Genomic DNA, 20,308 nt, shown 5'->3' on the forward strand with positions numbered 1-20,308 from the left:
CTGCTCCTCCAGGTGAGCCGCAGGAAATTCAGGCTTTCATTGAGGGATGTCCATTGTGGGCAATCTTTAGGACACATGGGCTGAAAATAACTTTATTTATGTCAAATGCTTATGGGGACCAAATATAAATAGTGCTGTGATTCCGGCATGATTTTCCTGATGCAGGTGTAAACACCCTCAATTAAATATGACACTGCACATTAAGCCCCTGTTTATTGTTTGATTTTTATTCCAGTTAGCGGGAATACAGACCGAATCACTGTTCTCTTACCACCAGGCCTTACTATACATCAACTTAATATTCATTCACAATATTAGATTCAAAATATTCATTAAAAATGCAGTGATATGCTGACAGGGAAAACAGATAGAATCGAGTTGAGCTCGGCGTCACAGACAACACAATCAATCAGAGAGCCAAGGTCACTTGGCTGGTGTAATCCGAGAGGCTGGTGAAGCTGATGTTCCTTTGGGTTTCTCTCTTTCTATGACCCCTTTCAGCACGGCCGCTAGGACACGAGAAAACTCAGGCCTTCAACAGACTGCCAGCCCTACAAAATGAAGCATAATCTTCATTAGATAATGTTCTGGCCTCGAATGCCTGCTGGTCTGGAAAATGGTGGCTGCACTTCCCAGCAAATTAAAATTGGCTGCCTGTATGTAGTCAGCAGCTAGCTTGAAAAACACAGTTATTCTGTGTAGATGGAGGTGTGGTGGAGGAGAAATGGGGCAGAATCACAACCACCAGGAGGAGGGCCGTAAATCCTCACCCTGGACACTGATTACACCAGGTCCTGGCTCACAGCTAACCAATATTGTATTTATTAACATAATGGATTAAATACACTAAATTAATTAGCACCACTCAGTGCTCGTTGTGCGGATAAATTGAGAGGTGTGTTTAAAGAGGCATCAATTAACATTTATATGTAAATATGGTCTAAAAGCTAAAAATCTTATCAATGGATGTTTGGGTCTGTTTGGATTGAAGGAATTGCCTGAAGTATCACTTCATGCGTTTTCACAGTCGTGTAAATAAGTGCACCTCCCCTCCAGCACGTGTGCGCACACAACACTGTGAATCACTGCAACTGTCTGAGCCTCCTTCTGCTCCATGTGTCAGTGTGCTGGAGAACAGACGCCACACGTGGTCTCGGGACTCTTCTAGTCTCCTCCAGTTCACGTGTTTGCAGTGAGACTTACACGACACGTGAGTCAACAGTACGCAAAACTGCCCCTAAAGCCTGTGTACATGATCTAAAGCCTGTGTACATCTCTTGTAAGAACACAAGTGTGAAAGTCCCCAGGTTGTCACCAAAAGCAGCAGCTTCTCTGTACACTGTGCAGCACTGGCACAGATACCTGCTGTCTCTCTCTCTCACACCTGTGCAGCACTGGCACAGGTACCTGCTGTCTGTCTGTCTCTCACACCTGTGCAGCACTGGCACAGATACCTGCTGTCTCTCTCTCTCACACCTGTGCAGCACTGGCACAGGTACCTGCTGTCTGTCTGTCTCTCACACCTGTGCAGCACTGGCACAGATACGTGCTGTCTGTCTCTCACACCTGTGCAGCACTGGCACAGGTACCTGCTGTCTGTCTGTCTCTCACACCTGTGCAGCACTGGCACAGATACCTGCTGTCTCTCTCTCTCACACCTGTGCAGCACTGGCACAGGTACCTGCTGTCTGTCTGTCTCTCACACCTGTGCAGCACTGGCACAGATACCTGCTGTCTCTCTCTCTCACACCTGTGCAGCACTGGCACAGGTACCTGCTGTCTGTCTGTCTCTCACACCTGTGCAGCACTGGCACAGATACGTGCTGTCTGTCTCTCACACCTGTGCAGCACTGGCACAGGTACCTGCTGTCTGTCTGTCTCTCACACCTGTGCAGCACTGGCACAGGTACCTGCTGTCTCTCTCTCTCACACCTGTGCAGCACTGGCACAGGTACCTGCTGTCTGTCTGTCTCTCACACCTGTGCAGCACTGGCACAGATACGTGCTGTCTGTCTCTCACACCTGTGCAGCACTGGCACAGATACCTGCTGTCTGTCTGTCTCTCACACCTGTGCAGCACTGGCACAGATACCTGCTGTCTGTTTGTCTCTCACACCTGTACAGCACTGGCACAGATACCTGCTGTCTGTCTGTCTCTCACACATGGCATTTCATCCAGCCAAGATGCTGTGGGGATCTGTTGTTTGAGGAGCAGTGCTGACTTGCTATGTTTCTGCCAAAAGCCACCCTAGTGAATCCAGAGTGAAACTCCTGAGGGCCAATAGAGTATTGGGCTCTTCATGGCGTGCCCACAGGGATTGGACAATGTGTTGCTATGGCCAGGAGCCAGAGGGCAGGGAGGTTCTGCGCTAGAGTGTGTGCGCTCTCTCACTGATATACAGCAGAGGTACCTGTGCATGCTGCTTGGAGAACACCAAAGGCAGGAAGCGTGTCTCAGCATGCTTGAAGCTCACAGGAGAAGGCGGATACACAACACCAGTGCATACAGATCTCCATGGTGAATGACTCGATAACAGACAGAAATTCCTGTGCAGCATGGGAAACTCCTGCAGGTCCAAATGGCGTCATCATCTGTAAAGGATCCGCAATGTTTTGTCCAGTAAGAGTAGGCGATGGGTTAAACCTGTCCTGATCAGGGATGCATGGGTAAACCCTGAGAGAAGCTCCCACCGCAAGCTGCCCCTTGTGGCAATATGACAAAATATAAGGTATTTTATATTTTGCATTTTATATATATATATATTTTTTTATTTTATTACACACACACACACACACAGTATATATATAATTATTATAACAGTACTTTTTAGTTTTAGAACATGCATTAATATTAACTGTGTCCAATAGCCATCTAAATAGGATTACAAGCATATTATACCCTATACCCTATACATATTATACCCTATACATATTATACCCTGGCCTTCATTTTAACCAAAACCCCAGTTGAGAAATTACACTAAACAATTATAATCATATTAAGATCTTGCATATAAAAATATCACATTACTTCAATCATCGGATTTTTAAAAAAGTAGCCCCATATCGCCCTCTTCTGTTCTAACTGGAATACTGCTTCATATCAGAATATTACTATGGGGTGTGGTATATGACGACCATTTCAAGCTTTCATTAAATTATTTAAGCTCTTATCAAGTTATTTGAAAAGTTATTACACACATTCAAGACACTCATAAAACAGTTTTTTTTTTTTTTTTTTTGGAATAACAGTTTTTATTTAGATTGACCTGGTCTAGCACTACCATCATATACATTGCCCAAGTTGTTAACTTGCAATTACATATATAATATACTATGTGTATACACAAATTTTAAGCATAAAAAAATACAAATACAAAAAACATTTTATAGGATAGTAATATAGGAACAGCAGTGACAGTGTAACAGAAGGCATTTTGGTCTGCTTCTGCCCATTTTTAAAATACATTTTGCAGATTGCACACAAATGAAAGAAAAAAAAAAAAAAACAAAACAAAAAAAAAAAAATTAGACTGAGACAGTCCACTGGAAACCAGCAGGAGCCCCAGTAAAAAACAACAAAAAAAAAAAAACAAAAAAACAAAAACACAACTGTGCCCATTAAATGTTTAGTTAGCTCTATACACCCCACCTTACAAAACAAACACAAAAACAACCACAAAAGGACAATGGGCACCCACTGAAATGTCACCTTGGACTGACATGTCCTACAGCGAGGAAGAGGTCAGAGTTCACACGCTAGGGCTGCTGTACATATCCCCATGAGCTCGGGAGACGCAACCGCAGCACGGCCCAGGATAGCTGGCCACTTGTGTCTCCACCAAGAGGCCTCAAACCTCTCGGGGCCAAGACCCAACGTCGACAGTTCATCAGCTAGGTAAGAGGACGTGTAAACATGGGGACTCAAACCAGCCAGGACATACTAGGTGGTACCACAGTCAGGGTAAAGGAAATGTTAAAGATTATTGATTAGAAAAACACTAGCAATGTAAACGTAGCCTTCATCAGGCAATAGAGAGGTGACCTGGACCTCCGAGAGTTATAGCTTGAATTCCACTATTTAAAGCCCTTTGTGTCTGAAAGAGACTCAGGAAAATAGGATGCACAGGAACATCTGAATATTTCGCTCCTTAGTATTTCTGTCCGTTATGTGTGACATGGGCCTGCGTCCAGGCCTAGCAACGTTGCTCACGTTTGTTCCTGACCACGTTTCAAAATGAGATACTAACATTTTGTTGGTCATTTAATTAAAGGCAACATTGTCAAGAGTTCTTTATAAACAGACAATAGTGTATATTTTGTAAGATCAACTACAAAAAAAAAAATAAATAAAATATAGTTGAACAAAACATATGATTGTACATCTTTTAAAAAGGTGTTGCAAATCATAAGCTTGAGCTTTAATTCTAGTGGATTGCATACTGCTACAGTCTGAAGTCATATGATGTACAACTCAGAACACTCCGAACATCCTCTAGCTAGAACATACCGTGTCTGCATGTGAAATAAGGGCGCACTGGGAACATCCTCTCCAAAAGCTTATACCAATACCAAATACTTGACAACAGTATCAGCTCACACACAGTACTGATACAAGCTTCTTAATTTTACCAAACTGCTTATGTTAGCATCTATAGAATATGGACCCTTAAAACAGACACACAGACTGCTAGAATTATAAGAAATTTTAGTGCCATGTTGAGCCAAACCCAAGCGGTAATGATGCACCCTTGTGTGACTGTGCCCAGACCTGCACAGACCGGAAAACGCTCATGTTTTTCAGTTATTTTTGACTGAACATAAAAAATAACATCCACAACTAAAAAATTAAAATAAATACCACCAAATAACAGTCACTGTCGTCTCACTAATAAAGGGGTTTTCTAATAGGACCGGACTCTGTTGCCTTAAAGCAAGGCTGGTCCCGATTCATAATTACCCAGTGAGCAGAGCTGGGACTGGGGGGCTCAACTCGATTCTATATTCTGGACCATTTGTAACTTGATATCCATTCACCATATCTGTAGTCCATTACCACATACCAATGTTTTCATGTCCACAGAATACAACTTACTCAAAGCAAACATGCAAGGCTAGCAGTTAGCAACGTAAACAAAAGGTGTTAACATTTTTCTTTAAGAACATTATGGTGACTGTTTCTAAAATAAGTTATTTAGTTCGATATTAGCATAATTCCTTGCTTTACAAGATAAAATTTCCTGGTGGAAAGATTTGTAGGGTCTTTAACCATTGTAGCCAGAACAACCTTTTTTGCTTTAGGGGGAATATAAAAGAATATGAACAGCTCTATGAGAGGATGCACACGTACCAGCGTCTTACATGCATTTACGATACCGACGACTGGACCTGCTGCTGAAAATGTCTGAACATTTACAAACAGAAACACCAAGTGCATGTTGATTTTGTGCAGTAACAGAGTTTGCAGTAGCTCAAGATACAATTGGCCCAGAATATTTCTTTAAGATGTTTACCCTTCTCCATAACAACAAAAGAAAGAATAGTTCCAGTAGACGTTATCTGGAATCAATCCAAGGATGGAAGACAAAGTTCACCAGCATGTTACAGACCCCCCTTCCCTGCAGCAAAACGACCTAAAAAATCAATAATTAAAAAAACAAACAAAACAGAAAAAGCACTTCAGTACTGTAATCTTGAGACGAGTAGATATGGACGCGTTCTCCTGGCCCCTGTATGAAGGGTGACCAACACTCCACTGGTCCAACACACGTTTGATCACCCCTAGGTTCTGCATGCTCAAATACATCTTCTTAAAAAATAACAAATAAAAACTGGTAAATCTCCACTGACCAGCAGCACCACGCCCCTCACACACTGACAGCATTTACACACACACACACACACACACACACACACACACACGAGAAGTTCTGCTCTCTCGGTTTTGAGCACTGAGGTTCCACTTTAACATAATATACATATTGTGATATATTTTTGAAATGAAAAAAAAAATTACTGAATCATACGTTTCGTTATTAAAATATTTTCAGCAAGTCAATGAGACCCTGAGTAAATTGTGGCCCAGATATGAAGGAGGCCTTTTTAGCTCATAAGTAAATGACATGCATATCATCACCTTCAGAACGGGCAGAATGCCTTTCCCTTCCATAAACATGAAATAAAAACAATGAAATTGTCCAGTTTTGCTGTGCAGGTCCAAACAAAATGTCAGTTACCCAAAAAGAAATAAATGAAGAAAAAAAAAAAGGCCATTGCAAATTATTCACCTTCTATTTTTGCAAAATCTCTATTGTGATGTGAAGCCCGTGATGCACCTGCGGTTCTGATGGACCAAAGCCGCGAGGCTTCACAGTCGAGAGCCTTGCTCCTGAAGGATCTGTGAAACAAACGTTACAGCGTCAACGTTCAAGCAGGCACAGGACAAAAATCACCACACCAAGGAAAAGAAACAAATAAACGCCAACAGCAGCGCACCAGCACGGTCAGCGTCATACGTCGCTTCTCTGATCGGAACATCTCAACTCTAAAGTGCCTAAAAACTAGAGCTGCTGTGGCCCGTCGCTCATGGGCTGTAGGCAGCATACGACACCACTAGAACACAGAGCGAGGAGAGAACTTCAGCACAAGCTACAAGACAGGAGATACAGGGAGGGAGTTTCTGCCCATTAGCTCAGCCTGGCATCAGCAGATAACGACGCCGATACCACGGAGATGGGTGGGTGGGGCTCACCTTGGCCTTCTCACTCGGCTCGCTGCTTGTGCCATACGACTGATTGTGCAGCTCCTTGGAGACGACACACAGGAACTCCGCCTGGTCCTCATTCCCGTAGTTATACGATGAGCCGATACTGACCAGCTGGGGAGAGAGACAGGAAAGGTGAATGGCTGCTGTGTTTTCTACTCATTTTTATGTGACTACATTATAATATACAAAATATAAAACAAAAGAAACACATAGTAAGGGTAGAAAAGAAAATTCCACTTTGAATAGAATTTTTATTCTTTCCTATTTAGAATATATTGTGATTGCACTCCAGGTCCCGTAGCCCTGACTACTAAACAACTCAATGGCTACTGATGACCTTCATTAATACTGAGCATGAATAAACAAATTTAAAACGACACGCCTGCTGCTGCTCATATAGAGAGGAAGAGCAACTTCTGAGGAAGATGAAGATAAATCTTCATGCCATAGCAGAGACAGATGAAAGTGCACATGCGTGTCTCCAGCAGCGCCGGGAGGGGCTGGTGCACACACTCGCTCTGCCCTCAACTATCCACACAGGCATTTCCTCTGGCTCTGCCTCCCTCTCAGACAATTCACAGTTTCATACGAAATATCACACCCAAAGGAAAAGAGCAATACGGAAGCTACCTACCAGCTCGGGAAACTAAAAAGAATATTCCAATTATGTATGTTTTCTCAGGATAGGATAGATTAAAGAACTGATCTGCCAAGAGGAGCTATTCCTTTACAGTAGGTCTATTTTCTGAATGCTACCAGTTCAGTCTAACTTTATTTAACATTTTTTATTCACCAAAATCTCCTTGTGTGGTCCAACAGGCAGCACTGATAAAGCAGCCTTCTGACGTCAATAGAGTCTCTTACCTGTTCAAACTTCCACCCATCAGACATAGTGGAGACCATCTGAGTTAGTTCCTCCTCCTGGCACTGCAGGACTCGGTATACGTGTTTCACAGGGATCTGGGAAGAGGTGAAAGAGGTATTATGCTCTTGTACCCATTCTAAAGACTTGGCCCAGTGTAAGGCATACATCCTGAATGGACAAAAGACAGTAGTGATGCAGGATCCTTGATTTTTTCCTGCTGTATTCATGTGAACTGCTTGCATGATTCAGTTCCTTCCAGCTTAGATGCAGTCCACATTCCAAACCATCCCTATAGGATGCTAAATTAGGTGGCCAGCCTGTTCTAATCACTGACCTCAAAAGACTGGTATGAGTATTCCAGCCAAGGCATTTGATAAGATCTAAACCTCCAATAGCTACTGCGCCTAGGCTCCCAAGATAGGGCTGAATTTAACTATACATCTGCATTGTATACAGAGAAACTTCTTGTGGAAATTTATTTTCCACACAAGTGGAAACATTTTTGAAATTCTTATCATCCATTATATGAACGAAAGTTAAGGTTAAAACAACGAATATGTATTCATAAAAAAAACAAACACACCAAAAGATTTTTTTAAATTAAATATACCTGAGCTGTTCTGCAGTCCCTCTCCCGGATTTTGTCTTTGACTAGTTTTATCAACGAGGTGATGTTGTAGAACTCTGCCTCTTCCAGAATACCTGGCAGGTAATTGCCAAGTTAATCAACAATGAACCTTCAAATGAGGATCACATATGCAAGAGGTACCGAGAGGGTTACCATAACATGACTCACACATCCCAGAAGAATACCAAACAAATACGGCCAAGCCCTGACATGACAGCGTTCTCATCATACCTTCTTCCGCAAGGCCTCTACTGAGCACCAGCCTCCCATGCCGCAGGTAATTCAGTACTGGCCCAAAGTAGGCTGGGTCTCGGTCTATTAAATAGGCACCCGTTTCATCCTGGGTATTGGGATGGAAAGGACAAAGCAGAAAGTCAGAACAAGCGGTATCTTAAAGGATTCAACAGCTCCATTTACAGGACGTCTTTGCTGGTGAGATATCAAAAGACAGAACACCACCCTAAGGTCTAAGAAAAAAAAGCACACAAATACTCGCTTTACAGATTTGCTTCACATGCAAATCATTTAACTTTATCATTCAAATGCAAAGGAGCTTACATTTGAGGTATGCTCCTCATAAAAAGGGTTTCAGGCTGATACAAAACCCATTTGCTAAATATTTCCAAATGTTGAGTCAATCCTTTTTTAAAGACTTTAATTTCAAGTTTGCAACTTTTTAAAATTTAAGTTTGCAATATTCAGCGCGACCCAGTTCAGTTTTTTTTAACATACTTGACCTTGGGTGGTGTCAATCAATGGTGAAATCAGAGGATCTACCTGGCTATTTGGGAATTGAACAGATTTGGGAATTCTTGCTGGATTTAACAACGTCTAATATAGAATGGGGTTGAATACGTTGAGAAGTATTTTATCAATATAAATAGTTTATAATAAGACTGAACATACTCGATACATAGCTTAAATATTGGGAAAAAATAACTGGGTTAACTATTCTAGCCAGGTTAGCTAGCAAGCAAATACACGCGCCCAAAATCTAAAACAGTAATCTGAAGAATTAAAGACTGTCGCTCTTTCAGCGAGTGACAGTGAGCTGGTCCTCTAGCTAACTATCCCATATTAGCCTACATGTTGGCAAAATGATGTACAGACATTTTTTAGGCCAACCAACGGTCCACTGAGGTATTCAGAACCGTGTAGCAGGCTAACGCCATATAAGCAGCTCGCGCCAGCTAACGCCATATAAGCAGCTCGCGCCAGCTAACGCCATATAAGCAGCTCGCGCTAGCTAGCTAAAAGCTACCTGAGGTCTCGCTAATCCAAGAATGAACCGGCGCTAACAGGCTAACTAGCTAGCCGGTGCTTGTCCGTGTATAAAAACGTCCACACAACAGCTGTCATTAACAGCAATAGTCACATCTCAGCCACAGCGCACTGGCCACCAACATGTAGCCGAGTCGCCAGGCAGCTGACGGGTTAAGACACAAGCAAACCGGATCCAACCACCTGGACCGACACCGGTAGCCGACGACAGACTAGCCGACTTTACCTTGTCAGAGTCGAGGTCGGGGTCGGCCTGGCACAGTCGGTAAAGAAAAGATTTTGGATCTCTGCACAGCGTTTGTCTTGTCGTAAGAAAGTATGTGCCGCCGACGTTGAGGCGAACCCATTTTGACGACCCGGTTCCAGATGATTGCATTCTCTCTCCAGGAGACAGGGCGGGACACCTCCGACCAACCGAGCCGCTTGGGTCAGGGCTCTTCTCCGCCATCCGTCCTGTATTCCGTCTAGTCTGAAGGAACTGGGCGCATAGCAGGAAATGCTCGCTTTTACACTCGCTATGACCCACCCACCCCGCACATATGAGCGGATTCAAGTGGAATCGGCGTAGCGACTATTTTGCGAGACTAAATCAGGTGTATTGCATGAGAAATACACCAAATTATGCAAAGCGGATGTCTCCCAGACCGGAAACGTTCTTTACAGCACCGCAAGGCATTGTGGCATTCCCGTTTTTAGGCCATTTTTGCAAATAGGGACGCCAACTTAATTCCACTTAGTGGACTCTTATTATGACCCTGATGTTGCTTACTTTAAACAACGTATATAACCCTTACAGACCACTGTCTTAAAAAGAGGCATCACATTGAAATTTTTTGGCAATTCAGTAAGTCTCACATGTCTCACAGCCCTTCTAAGAAATAGATTTTTTAAAGCGACTTCTATGAATAAAGTTCTTCAATAATAGGAATTTTGCTTTCAAGTTGTCTGCTTCTGACGTCTGAAACAAACTAGATGGTAAGTAGTTATCCATTAATTGATAAAGAATCCCATATTACTTCTTGAACCTGACATCATCCAAACATCTGTCCTATAGCATATGGTGCAGTTGGAGATGCTGAGCAATTCTTAAAACAGATTTCTTCTGGATTAATAATCTAAACCAGCTAATCTAATGACTAAAGTTTCTATTTCTATAGAAGCATCTGAATATTACATTAATGCACGTTAGAATTGGTTCAAAGCTAAACTCTGCATATAAATGGATTTCTATGAATCTGGATTAGGCATCTTACTGTTAAATACATGAGTTATAAATACTGACATAATATTCCTTACATATTCCAACATTTAATAGAGACTCTTATTCAGAGTAATGTACAAAAGAGCTTTGTTATCTACACATAGAATGTATCCTAGCTACTGCTAGGATAGGTTATAGTCCAATAGGTCATTGAACTAGGATACTGTCAGATCAATGTCAATCACTAGAAAGAGTCTCCAAATGAGCTTGGGGTGCTAAGAGGATTCAATTGATCAATCGTAGTGCAATTTGCTATTTTCATTTCCAAGTGCAGGATTAGTTGTCATGTAAAATACTCCAAAAATAGATTCGTTTGCAGGGTCATTTTAAGGGTATCTGCATTTGAAGACTGCAAGAGAATCTGTTGTTTGGCCATCCAGTGGAAATTTGTTCCACCATCTGGAAGTCATGACAGGTAAGACTCTTGATACTTGTCTTCCATAAGACTTGAAGAATAGTGATTACAGCTAAGTCACACTTGAGGTTCAACGTACCTGAGGTTTCGATTGAGGTATGGATTTGGCCACTGCCATGATGTAGGGAGGGTATGGCCCTTTCTTGGCTTTGTAGGTAAGCATCGGGGTTTCAAATCTGATATGAGCAACTACTGGAAACCAATGAAGGCAACAGCAGTGGAGTAACAGGAGTGAGATTCAGATCTTCATGCGTGAGCTATCTTCTGGATCAGGCAGCCTGATGGCCCATATAGGAAGGCCAACAAACTGTGCGTTGCAGTAATGAAGCCTGAGCAAGCACCTGGGTAGTTTACTGAGAGAAAGGGACAAATCCTTCACAGGTTACAAAAGAGAAACCTGCATGACTATGCCCGTTTTGAAACATAAGTTGAGAATGATAACCGGTCATCCACATTTACTTCAAGGTTATATGCAGCTTTAGACTGGCTGACCAGTGAGTTCATGGTGAGGACTGGGAGTTAATGGGACCTACAGAAACTTGGCCTTGCAGGGGTTGAGCTTCAAGTGGTGTGATCCCCAAAGTGACATCAGCCAAGTTTACTGAGAACTGGAAACCTGAGTGTCAAAAGGTGAGAAAGAAAGTATTGAGTGTAATCAGCCTACAAGTGGGAGGAGGACTCACTGGAAGATATTGTATCACCAATAGGGTGAGTGTAAAGAGAGACGTGAAGAGGCCTAGCACTGTTCCCAGAGGGACGTCACTGAAGGGAGAGTGTACATGGAGGTGGGTAATTGATTATAGACTGCTTGTTCTAGAGCTTGAAGAGGAAGAGAAGACTGATACTGGTCTGTCATCACATATATCAGTGCTGTTGAAGAGAAGTGAAAACAGTGAGGAGTTTGTATGGATCAGGTGCTGATGATTCTGTTATTTTTCTCTGTAGTATGTGATTTTGCAGATGTTACTTATAGTGAGAACTTGGAATGGAGAGACTGGCACGAGTGTGAGTCTGAATCTAGGGAGATCTCTTCAACTATCTCTCTGCAGTTGTCACTCCTGTACAGTACATCTGTTAGCCAGGGGGCAGGTGGGTAAGATCTTGCAGGACTGGAAGAGCATGGGATACATTGATGAGGATAGTGTAGAAAGTAAAGACAGTGATGTCCAGTGCTGGCATGGGGTGACCCAGTATCAGGTCCAGAATATTGCTCGCTCCGTTAGAAGAGACTGTTTGAGGGTCATGTCAAATGACAAGAGTGGATGGTGCCGGGATAACCTTGAACACCGCCATCTTGGACGCTTGTTCGCCTAAACCCCGTTACGAGCATCAGTCTGCTTCTCTTGTTTACTCTGGACAGTAAATGGTATAGAGATGAGAGACAGCCAACAGCGTTCTCCAGAGCACCAGTCATGCCAGCATTCCAGATGCAGTTCACATTCTGAAGATGACTAGGGCCAGTGACCCAGTTCTAGTCCTGTTCCATGGAGAGAAAGAGAGATGAGTCCTGCCTACACATTCAATTTTTATTTCCACTCTCCTGAGAAATATATGCTTCAGAATATATATGTGCTACTTCAGAACCAAGTAGATAAGCTGTTGAACGCTGATATCATTAAAGAAAGCTATTGTCCTTCGGCTGCACCTGTCATTTCAGTTCAAAAAGGATGCCACCTGATGATTCTGCCTAGAGAAGTTTAATGCTGTGACTATCAAGGGCTCCCATCCATTACCAAGAGCTGCTTGATTCTCCACCATGGATCTTCAGCAATGTTCTTGGCTTAATTACCAATGAACCAACCAATGAAATTGGAAGAAAATGGACATTAAGAAAATAGTAGTTCACTTATCTAAAAAAGTACTGACTAATATTGAACAGATGATAATTTTTATCATTTAATAACTGGTAACAGTAGGACATCTCAAACATTTCAAAACTTGATTTACAGAAAACAAATATGTACTTCTTCCTATCTCAGATGTATAGTATAATTAATTTGTAAAAGTACAAGAAAGAACAGAAATAAATCTACTGCAATTGTCTATTGGTTTCTTGACACCATGAATTGTGCAACGTATGACTCAAGCTGTAGTTCTGTGGAAGTAAACATGTGGGCCAACGCACAACCCTCATGTCACCTCATGTGACAGATTTCTTCATAAGACATTCATTTAAACCATTTTTGTAAAATCAAATCACTGATTTAATGTATCATACATGTATGTCCTCTGAGATATTACACCATACTTATGTCCTCCGAGCGTTCTTCAGATGGAGATAAAGGCTACGTCCATACATCGTTCTTTTCCCTCAGAGGGATAAACAGCTAAAACTAGTTTGGTCAGGTCTTATCTGACATAGTCCGCTTGATAAACACACCAGTGTGGAATCTAAAGATGCCTTCCACTCAGTTCCATGGAAATTACATGTTTCTGTTTCCCTGTTTTGTGGAAGGGCAGAGAGGTTTATGATCAAAATGTTTTCTGTGCACCAGGGCTTTCCTGTATCTGGCTGGACTGTCTGTGGTTGTTAAGCACCTGTGGTCTATGGTTAGGCTCAGATAAACACTGTCTTCATCTCTCATTTATCCAGCATATATTATGCACAACCCCAGGCAGCTCTGTCTCACCCTGTATTTCATGTCAGTGTCTGACTAAAGTGTACGATCACAATCTCTACATGTCCCTTTTTATGTTTATTTTATACTGATTATCTTTTGTGAAAAGTTTCTAAATACATTCCACACATATAAGAATGAAAAAAACAAGAAAATAATATTTCATTAAGTCTTCTTTATGTTGTATATTGGATACATCTCCTAACTCTTCCACCCAAACATGTTTTATATAGTAGTTCACAACATAATTGTAAACAACAATTGTAAATAACGGTACAGCTTTAAGCATTATGTACTGAGGCAATATTTATACACCAGTATAAAACCATAAACAGCCATTGTTTGTATATATTTGCATAATATTTGAATGGCAAATGAAAATTTAAGAAAAATTTAAGAAATTGTATGATGTGTTGTCATGTCAAACCATCTGATAGGAACAGTTGATTTCAATGCCTGGAGAAACATCAGTGTGGAAGCTTATAAAGGCCTGGTCCACAGACGCATCTATCTCTGGTTCGTTGCCATGATCCAGGACCTCACTGGTGCTCTGATATCCAAGAACGACAGTAATGTCACTGCTGGAGGGAGGGAGCTGTGTCAGGATGGTGTCAGCAGGCCCTGAGCAGCCATTACATGGGCCGTACTCAAAGTCTGTTGGTATCAGTGGCTCCATGTCGGATGAGTGTCTAATAGGTTGGTCCAAAAAACAGGAGCCCCCAGAAGTTGATGCCATATAGCACTTGTTGCTGAAGGACGAGCCAGAACTATTCCCACAATCCATCCGCATATCTGAACCACTGTTGTTTGGTTGCAGATCTTTGTGAAGCTTGTTAGATGTTGGCATGTGAAGGTTTGCTGCTTGGTCCTCACATTTAGAACCAGTTTCTTCCACACTCTCATAGCCAGTTTGGGCAAAAATCACTTGAGATAAATCACCACTTTGGCCAAGACTGTGCTGACTGTGTTGACTGCTGATGTCTACATTGGAAAATGAATTCCTGCTGACAGAAGAAAGGTAGGACTTCAGATCAGAGCTAAACACACGCAGATCTAATAGCATGTGTGTGTTCTTTTAATCAATTTCGAGTGCATGAAAATTAAACCTTACCATGTCTCATCAGCAGTGTGGTCCAGTTTTGAAGTTTCAAGATGGACAGTGGAAATCTCATTTTGAAATGATGGGAAGTGTGGAACCTGGTAAACATCAAACAAAAAATATATATTAAACACCCCAAGCAAATAGTTTTCAAGCAGAGTTCACAAGATATTTCTGGTGGCTGCTTAAGAGTATGCAAGAGTGTGTGAAGCTGCCATCAAAGTAACGGATGGCTACTACTAATAAAATGAGTCTATCACAGCATAATTAGGTGTTATTTAATGTTGGAAATATGTGCATGTCCAAACTTGTGAGTAGTTCTGCAAGTGCTGCAGTTATACCACCATTACCTTGTCTACATACCCACTAAACCTTTTCTATTTTCATCTCTACGTCATATTTTGCACTGATTCAGACACACAAGTTGCACTGAAGTTTACTGGGCATCTGAAAGGCCACAGCAGCATTACACATTGTTAGTTCTCATCTATCTAACCCAGAATCCCTTTCATATTTCCCTTATTCTTATTGGACTGGGCTTAGGCAAGCCAAGTTTGATCACTTATATATTCTGGTTTTTCTTTGCAAACCTTTCTGTCATGTGGGTCATACAGTTTTAAAGTTATAACCACCAAACTATTAAAATCTGTTACCTTTACCCATTAATGTTACTTTACTTTTTCATTAAAAAAAGTGGCTCACTCCATTATCTGAACCGCTTAATCCCACTAGTCGGGGTCACGGGGGGGCTGGAGCCAATCCCAGCATCTCCGGGCGAAGGCAGGGTACACCATGGGCAGGTCGCCAGGCCACCGCATGGCCAACACACACACTCACACCTACGGGCAATTTAGAGTGATCAATCAACCTAACACGCATGTCTTTGGACTGTGAGAGGAAACCGGAGTACCCAGAGGAAACCCACGCAGGCACAGGGAGAACATGCAAACTCCACACAGAGCAGCCCAGACCGAGAATCGAACCCAGACCGCCTTGCTGTGAGGCAACAGTGCTAACCACCACACCACCATGCTGCCCCTTATCTTATTATCTTATCTGTTATTGTGTGTTCATCTGTATAATTTGTTTTTGTGTAATTTGTAATTTGTGTTAACGGGCCGCCCAATGGAGGATGGGTTCCCTTTTGAGTCTTGGTCCTCCCAAGGTTTCTTCCTATTCCCCACCATCATAGGGAGTTTTTCCTTCCCACTGTCGCCTTTGTGACAACCTGTGTTGTGAAAAGCGCTATACAAATATATTTGATTTGATTTATCAAATTGCAATTGCTTTTTAACATTTTTATCACAAAAATGTTGAAGACTAAGATTTTTCATTTTTCTGTTTACACACCAAAAATGTAATACTTAGAAAATTTGAAATCATACCATTGGTTTTATAAAATTTCACTCCTTCCTTCTTGCCATCCCTTTCACCCAGAATTCAGTTCTCAACCCTGAGGAGCTTCCAACCAATCACCATTCGTTAACACGTTCCTCTTCACCTGATTATTGACTTCACATGTTCTTCCTGTAGTCTGCCTATGTACACATATTGCCACATTGTTTCTGTTGTGCATTCTGTCCTAGTTGCCTGTTTCCATGCCAACTCTGTTTTTTTTCTTGGACTGTATTTTTTATCTTGTTTTGGACGTCCCATGTTAAATCTCAAGTACTTTCTTCATGCTTAAAGTAAGAAATAATCTTAATAGTTATGTTTGTCTTTGGGACAAAGTACTTAATCCTGAACCTATAGCAGTTTCATTAAATAAAGTCATCGTAAATAACAGGAACAGAATATTCCCTACCTTTTTTTCAAAAATGGGAGCTATTTTGGGGACAGGAATTTTATCCCACCACTCCCTCGTGATTCTGCAATAGAGGAAAAAAGAACTGTGACTTAACTGAGAAGTGTTGGTCTGAATGAGCCTGGTATAATAATTCAGAATTGCTAAAAGTTTTTATTTGATTATATTTGATGTCCACTGTGCTTAGGGGAAGAGGCCCATGCTCTGTATTTTAAATATGGCAGCTGATATATAACATGTGTTTTTTATAATGAAAGATGCCTTACATGAGGTAACAGTGGTACATGGTAAATATGAAGAAGACCAGAATAAAACACGAAACGGGAACTATTATCTTCAAAATATTTTGTAAGGATGAAGCTGAGGGCACAGAGACAAAATCCATTCAGAAGGGTCAAAATATGTTTTCACATACTCATTTAAATACAAAGAAACCCTCAAAACTTACGTGTGCTGAAGCTATATGGTTCACTATAGTCACTGGATTTATTATTGTAGTTTGTAATTACTCTTGCCCAAACAGCATAGTTGGAATTAGGCCTAAGTTTTCTGCCCACAATCTCGTACTTAGTTTGATTTTTTCCTAAAAGGTCTGTGGTCACCTGCATGGGCAAAAATACAAGTAATCAATTTTTAAAACATATTTTCCTTTACTACTGCAATATTAGGTGTGTGAGCAGATGTTTAATTGTTTATTTGAATCAGCTCACTTACATTGTAAGTGTCTCCTTTAACACTGTAGGTGAGCTGTGCAGACAGACTGTCATAAAATACTTTTCTGTGGGTATAGTTGGTGTCCCAGGTGATAAGGAAGTTTCCGTTTTCTGTCATATTGACTGATATGATGATTGGTCTTTTAGGCTTGACTACACAAAAGAATAGTCAGTTGTAAACTTTACAAACTCTTCTGTCTCTTAATAAATTGTAAAATTCTCTGATTCTCCAGTACAGAATGTCAACAGCTGCGTACATGCACATCAGATACACCAAAAATGTTCAGATTGACATAACAGAATTATTAGTATGAAGTTCAGTTAGTATGATGGAGAAATAGTTGATCACCACATCTAAGATGTGTCACAAAAACATGACAGACAATTTAACAAGCTACCTGCTGAACACCTAAAATTACAGAATTTTAACACCTTAGTGGGGGAAAAATGTCATTTATTTTGCTATGCCAAAATTACATGGCCACTTGTTACATGTCCATAACATGACAGCTGAAAAGCCATCACGTCACTAAATATAAAAGTATGACTGCATGAAAAAAGCAAGTAATATATGTAATGAAATACTGAGATGACTAAAATAAAATTAACATATAACTTACTACTTTCATTAGTTTCAATATCTTTGGTAAATGAAACATTTCCTTTTCTTGACAGATTAGCCTTGAAGGTTGTGCGATAAGCAAAGCCGTTAACTCGGAACTTGCATTCACATGCCCTGAAGTAGACAGGCTCAAAATGGCATGTAAACATTCTGGAAAAGACGAACACACAGTGTAAACAATCAGAACTGATACCTGAACGTTAACTTTAATTAGCCAACTACCCAGGACTAAATGGGCCTAATAATTATAACAAAGAACTCACTCTTGTGGTTGTATGTAAAAAAACCCATCAAGTTTGTATTCAGAGCAGTTGTTTTCTGCAGGTATCTGACATGCCATTTCTGTGTCATAATCATTGATACAATTCAGATCCAGTAAAGCCTGTGAAAATGCTGTAAAATCAACAGGACACAATTTTTTTTTAATGATTGATACTACAGTACAGTTAAATGACTGATACATAGACTACAGTACAGTTAAATGATTGATACAATAGACTACAGTACAGTGGTTGATTTCTCTACCAGATAATCAACCTTAAGGCCCATTCACACCCTACGGTAATTACGGATACGGACCCTTTCGTCCGGTTCCGGAGGTCGTTTCATCCGTCAGTGGGTCCGTTGCCAGAGCGCTTACGAATCCGTAGTAACGGAGCAATATAAACCAGAAATCAGGGGGCAGTAGAGAGTCAGAAGCATCGGGAGTACACCAATTCGGGAAAATCAATGAAGAAGAGTACTGGACTTTAAAAAATGGCGCTCGAGTTAGAAGAGAAACTTTGCGAGTTGGTTAGAGGCTACATTCTGCTACGGTGCCAGGTCATCGCGATAAACAGCGATGCAAAAACAGCTGGGAGGAGATTGCTGGTGCGCCGGTGCCGGAAATTTGACTATACTGCCCTCTAGAGGATGTATTTTTAAAAATCATAACAACGTTGGAACCGGAAAGAGGTATAGTGGTCCCCTACGGAGGCTACGTTTGGTACGGACGGACGAAATTCGTCCGTGTCCGGAGGTATAAAGCAGGCTTTAATAGACCAAGATCCTTCTTAAATCATTGCATTACACTACATTTTTATATTATAGTACTTGGATCAATTAGTCATAGTACAATAGAGTTGAAGTTTAGTAGAAACCTTACCAAAATATTCTGTAAAGATGACACTGACGAGGGCAAATCGCAGCAGCAACATTTGATGGCTGCGCAGAGTCGAGATGTCTATGGACAAACCAATGCGTAAGCACTAGTTTCACAATGAGGAGATTTCTCTTACAACGCCAAAGAGTATTTAACTATTAATATATCTTACGTGTGCCTATATTTCCTGATTACAGCAAGCCTATATGTCTACTAGCGCTTTCTGAAACTTACCTGTCAGGTCGAGCAAAGTGTTCAAATATTAGTATTTAGGTTTGTTGATCTTTTGCCGTTGTAGTAGGTAGTAGTATTGAAAACATTTGCGTTTTGCCTTTAAGGAGCATTAGTGTATTCTAATCTAAATGTTGGAATACATGGATATGGTAGTGTGGGCGGAATGTTACTGGATCTGTTACGCTAGAAGTTCTGTGGAACTGAAAGCTTCATCGCCTTTCACCCACTCTACCAAAGCAGGAACATATAAAGAGCAGAATACAGAGCTAGGGTGAACCCGAAGGCTTTCTTTGGTATCAGTCAATATTCTTCAGGACGTTAGTATTTTATTCAAAGCCAAATTGATATGTCGGTAGGTGTTGTTCAGTCTATTATTCAGGTTTCTAATATCGAAATCTGATAACATACGGAATTAAATGCATACAATGAAATTAAAACAATTTACGTGAGGCACACGCTTTTCCTTATCTGGTGGAGGAAAAACTTTAAACGTACAGACGCCACGATAACTTTGTAATGAGAAATTAGACTACCGTTTTGTGTTGCGTAGCGGCTATCGTCAACATGTATGAATCTGGCTTCTATTGTGCATATTTCATAGAATTATTATTATTGTTATGGTTATAAAGCGTTAGTACACCCTCTTGTTTACAGATGTACTGATAAAGTTTCTATGGAATCCACACCCATAGCCATTTACAGTTCATTACAAATCTTTGCAATGCGATATGGAGGCTTCACTTACCCAGAGTCCATCTCTAATGAGCTTTTGAGCCACTGCATCTAAAGGCCTGAAGCCCCCGGATTAACGCGCTCTCGCATGCCTGGCCTGATATTAACGACCAGTGAGTGAATTAAAGA

General features: G+C 41.2%; 2 protein-coding genes and 1 long non-coding RNA gene across 14 annotated transcripts; 1 reads left to right on the forward strand and 2 right to left on the reverse strand.

Annotated features, from left to right (window-relative positions):
- Positions 1 to 253: 253 nt before the first annotated feature.
- kctd5a (potassium channel tetramerization domain containing 5a) lies at positions 254 to 9,988 on the reverse strand. Of its 4 annotated transcripts, XR_013131860.1 has the most exons (8): positions 9,767 to 9,988; positions 8,491 to 8,599; positions 8,242 to 8,333; positions 7,631 to 7,726; positions 6,752 to 6,877; positions 6,288 to 6,397; positions 2,412 to 2,592; positions 254 to 551 (listed from the first exon to the last, which is right to left on the reverse strand). XR_013131860.1 is itself a non-coding variant. In XM_077009275.1 (7 exons), the coding sequence occupies exons 1-6, from the start codon at positions 9,986 to 9,988 to the stop codon at positions 6,368 to 6,370; spliced, it is 675 nt and encodes a 224-aa protein (XP_076865390.1). In that variant the 3' UTR covers positions 3,233 to 5,633; positions 6,336 to 6,367. The 4 variants fall into 4 exon arrangements, 1 of the variants encoding a protein (XP_076865390.1); XR_013131859.1 differs by lacking the exons at positions 254 to 551; positions 2,412 to 2,592 and adding an exon at positions 3,232 to 5,809; XR_013131858.1 differs by lacking the exons at positions 254 to 551; positions 2,412 to 2,592 and adding an exon at positions 3,233 to 5,633.
- On the forward strand, positions 6,821 to 13,259 carry LOC143517121 (uncharacterized). 3 transcript variants are annotated; one of them, XR_013131863.1, is made up of 4 exons: positions 6,821 to 6,898; positions 7,586 to 10,384; positions 10,482 to 10,515; positions 11,121 to 13,259. It is a non-coding gene; the product is annotated as an uncharacterized LOC143517121 (long non-coding RNA). The 3 variants fall into 3 exon arrangements; XR_013131861.1 differs by having other exon boundaries at positions 7,586 to 13,259; XR_013131862.1 differs by lacking the exon at positions 6,821 to 6,898 and adding an exon at positions 7,060 to 7,498 and having other exon boundaries at positions 7,586 to 13,259.
- A 765-nt stretch (positions 13,260 to 14,024) lies between these two features.
- Positions 14,025 to 20,290, reverse strand: LOC143517119 (uncharacterized). Of its 7 annotated transcripts, none has more exons than XR_013131853.1 (11): positions 19,448 to 20,167; positions 19,217 to 19,294; positions 18,336 to 18,465; positions 18,071 to 18,222; positions 17,452 to 17,603; positions 17,186 to 17,339; positions 17,004 to 17,097; positions 16,738 to 16,801; positions 16,319 to 16,471; positions 14,946 to 16,161; positions 14,778 to 14,838 (listed from the first exon to the last, which is right to left on the reverse strand). XR_013131853.1 is itself a non-coding variant. In XM_077009273.1 (10 exons), the coding sequence occupies exons 2-10, from the start codon at positions 19,266 to 19,268 to the stop codon at positions 14,256 to 14,258; spliced, it is 1,467 nt and encodes a 488-aa protein (XP_076865388.1). In that variant the 5' UTR covers positions 19,269 to 19,294; positions 20,193 to 20,290; the 3' UTR covers positions 14,025 to 14,255. The 7 variants fall into 7 exon arrangements, 3 of the variants coding, with proteins under 3 accessions (XP_076865388.1, XP_076865389.1, XP_076865387.1); XR_013131855.1 differs by having other exon boundaries at positions 14,780 to 14,835; XR_013131856.1 differs by having other exon boundaries at positions 14,790 to 14,838; positions 14,946 to 15,031.
- Positions 20,291 to 20,308: the final 18 nt, after the last annotated feature.

The sequence above is a fragment of the Brachyhypopomus gauderio genome, chromosome 6 (assembly GCF_052324685.1).
Source record: "Brachyhypopomus gauderio isolate BG-103 chromosome 6, BGAUD_0.2, whole genome shotgun sequence".
Taxonomy (NCBI): domain Eukaryota; kingdom Metazoa; phylum Chordata; class Actinopteri; order Gymnotiformes; family Hypopomidae; genus Brachyhypopomus; species Brachyhypopomus gauderio.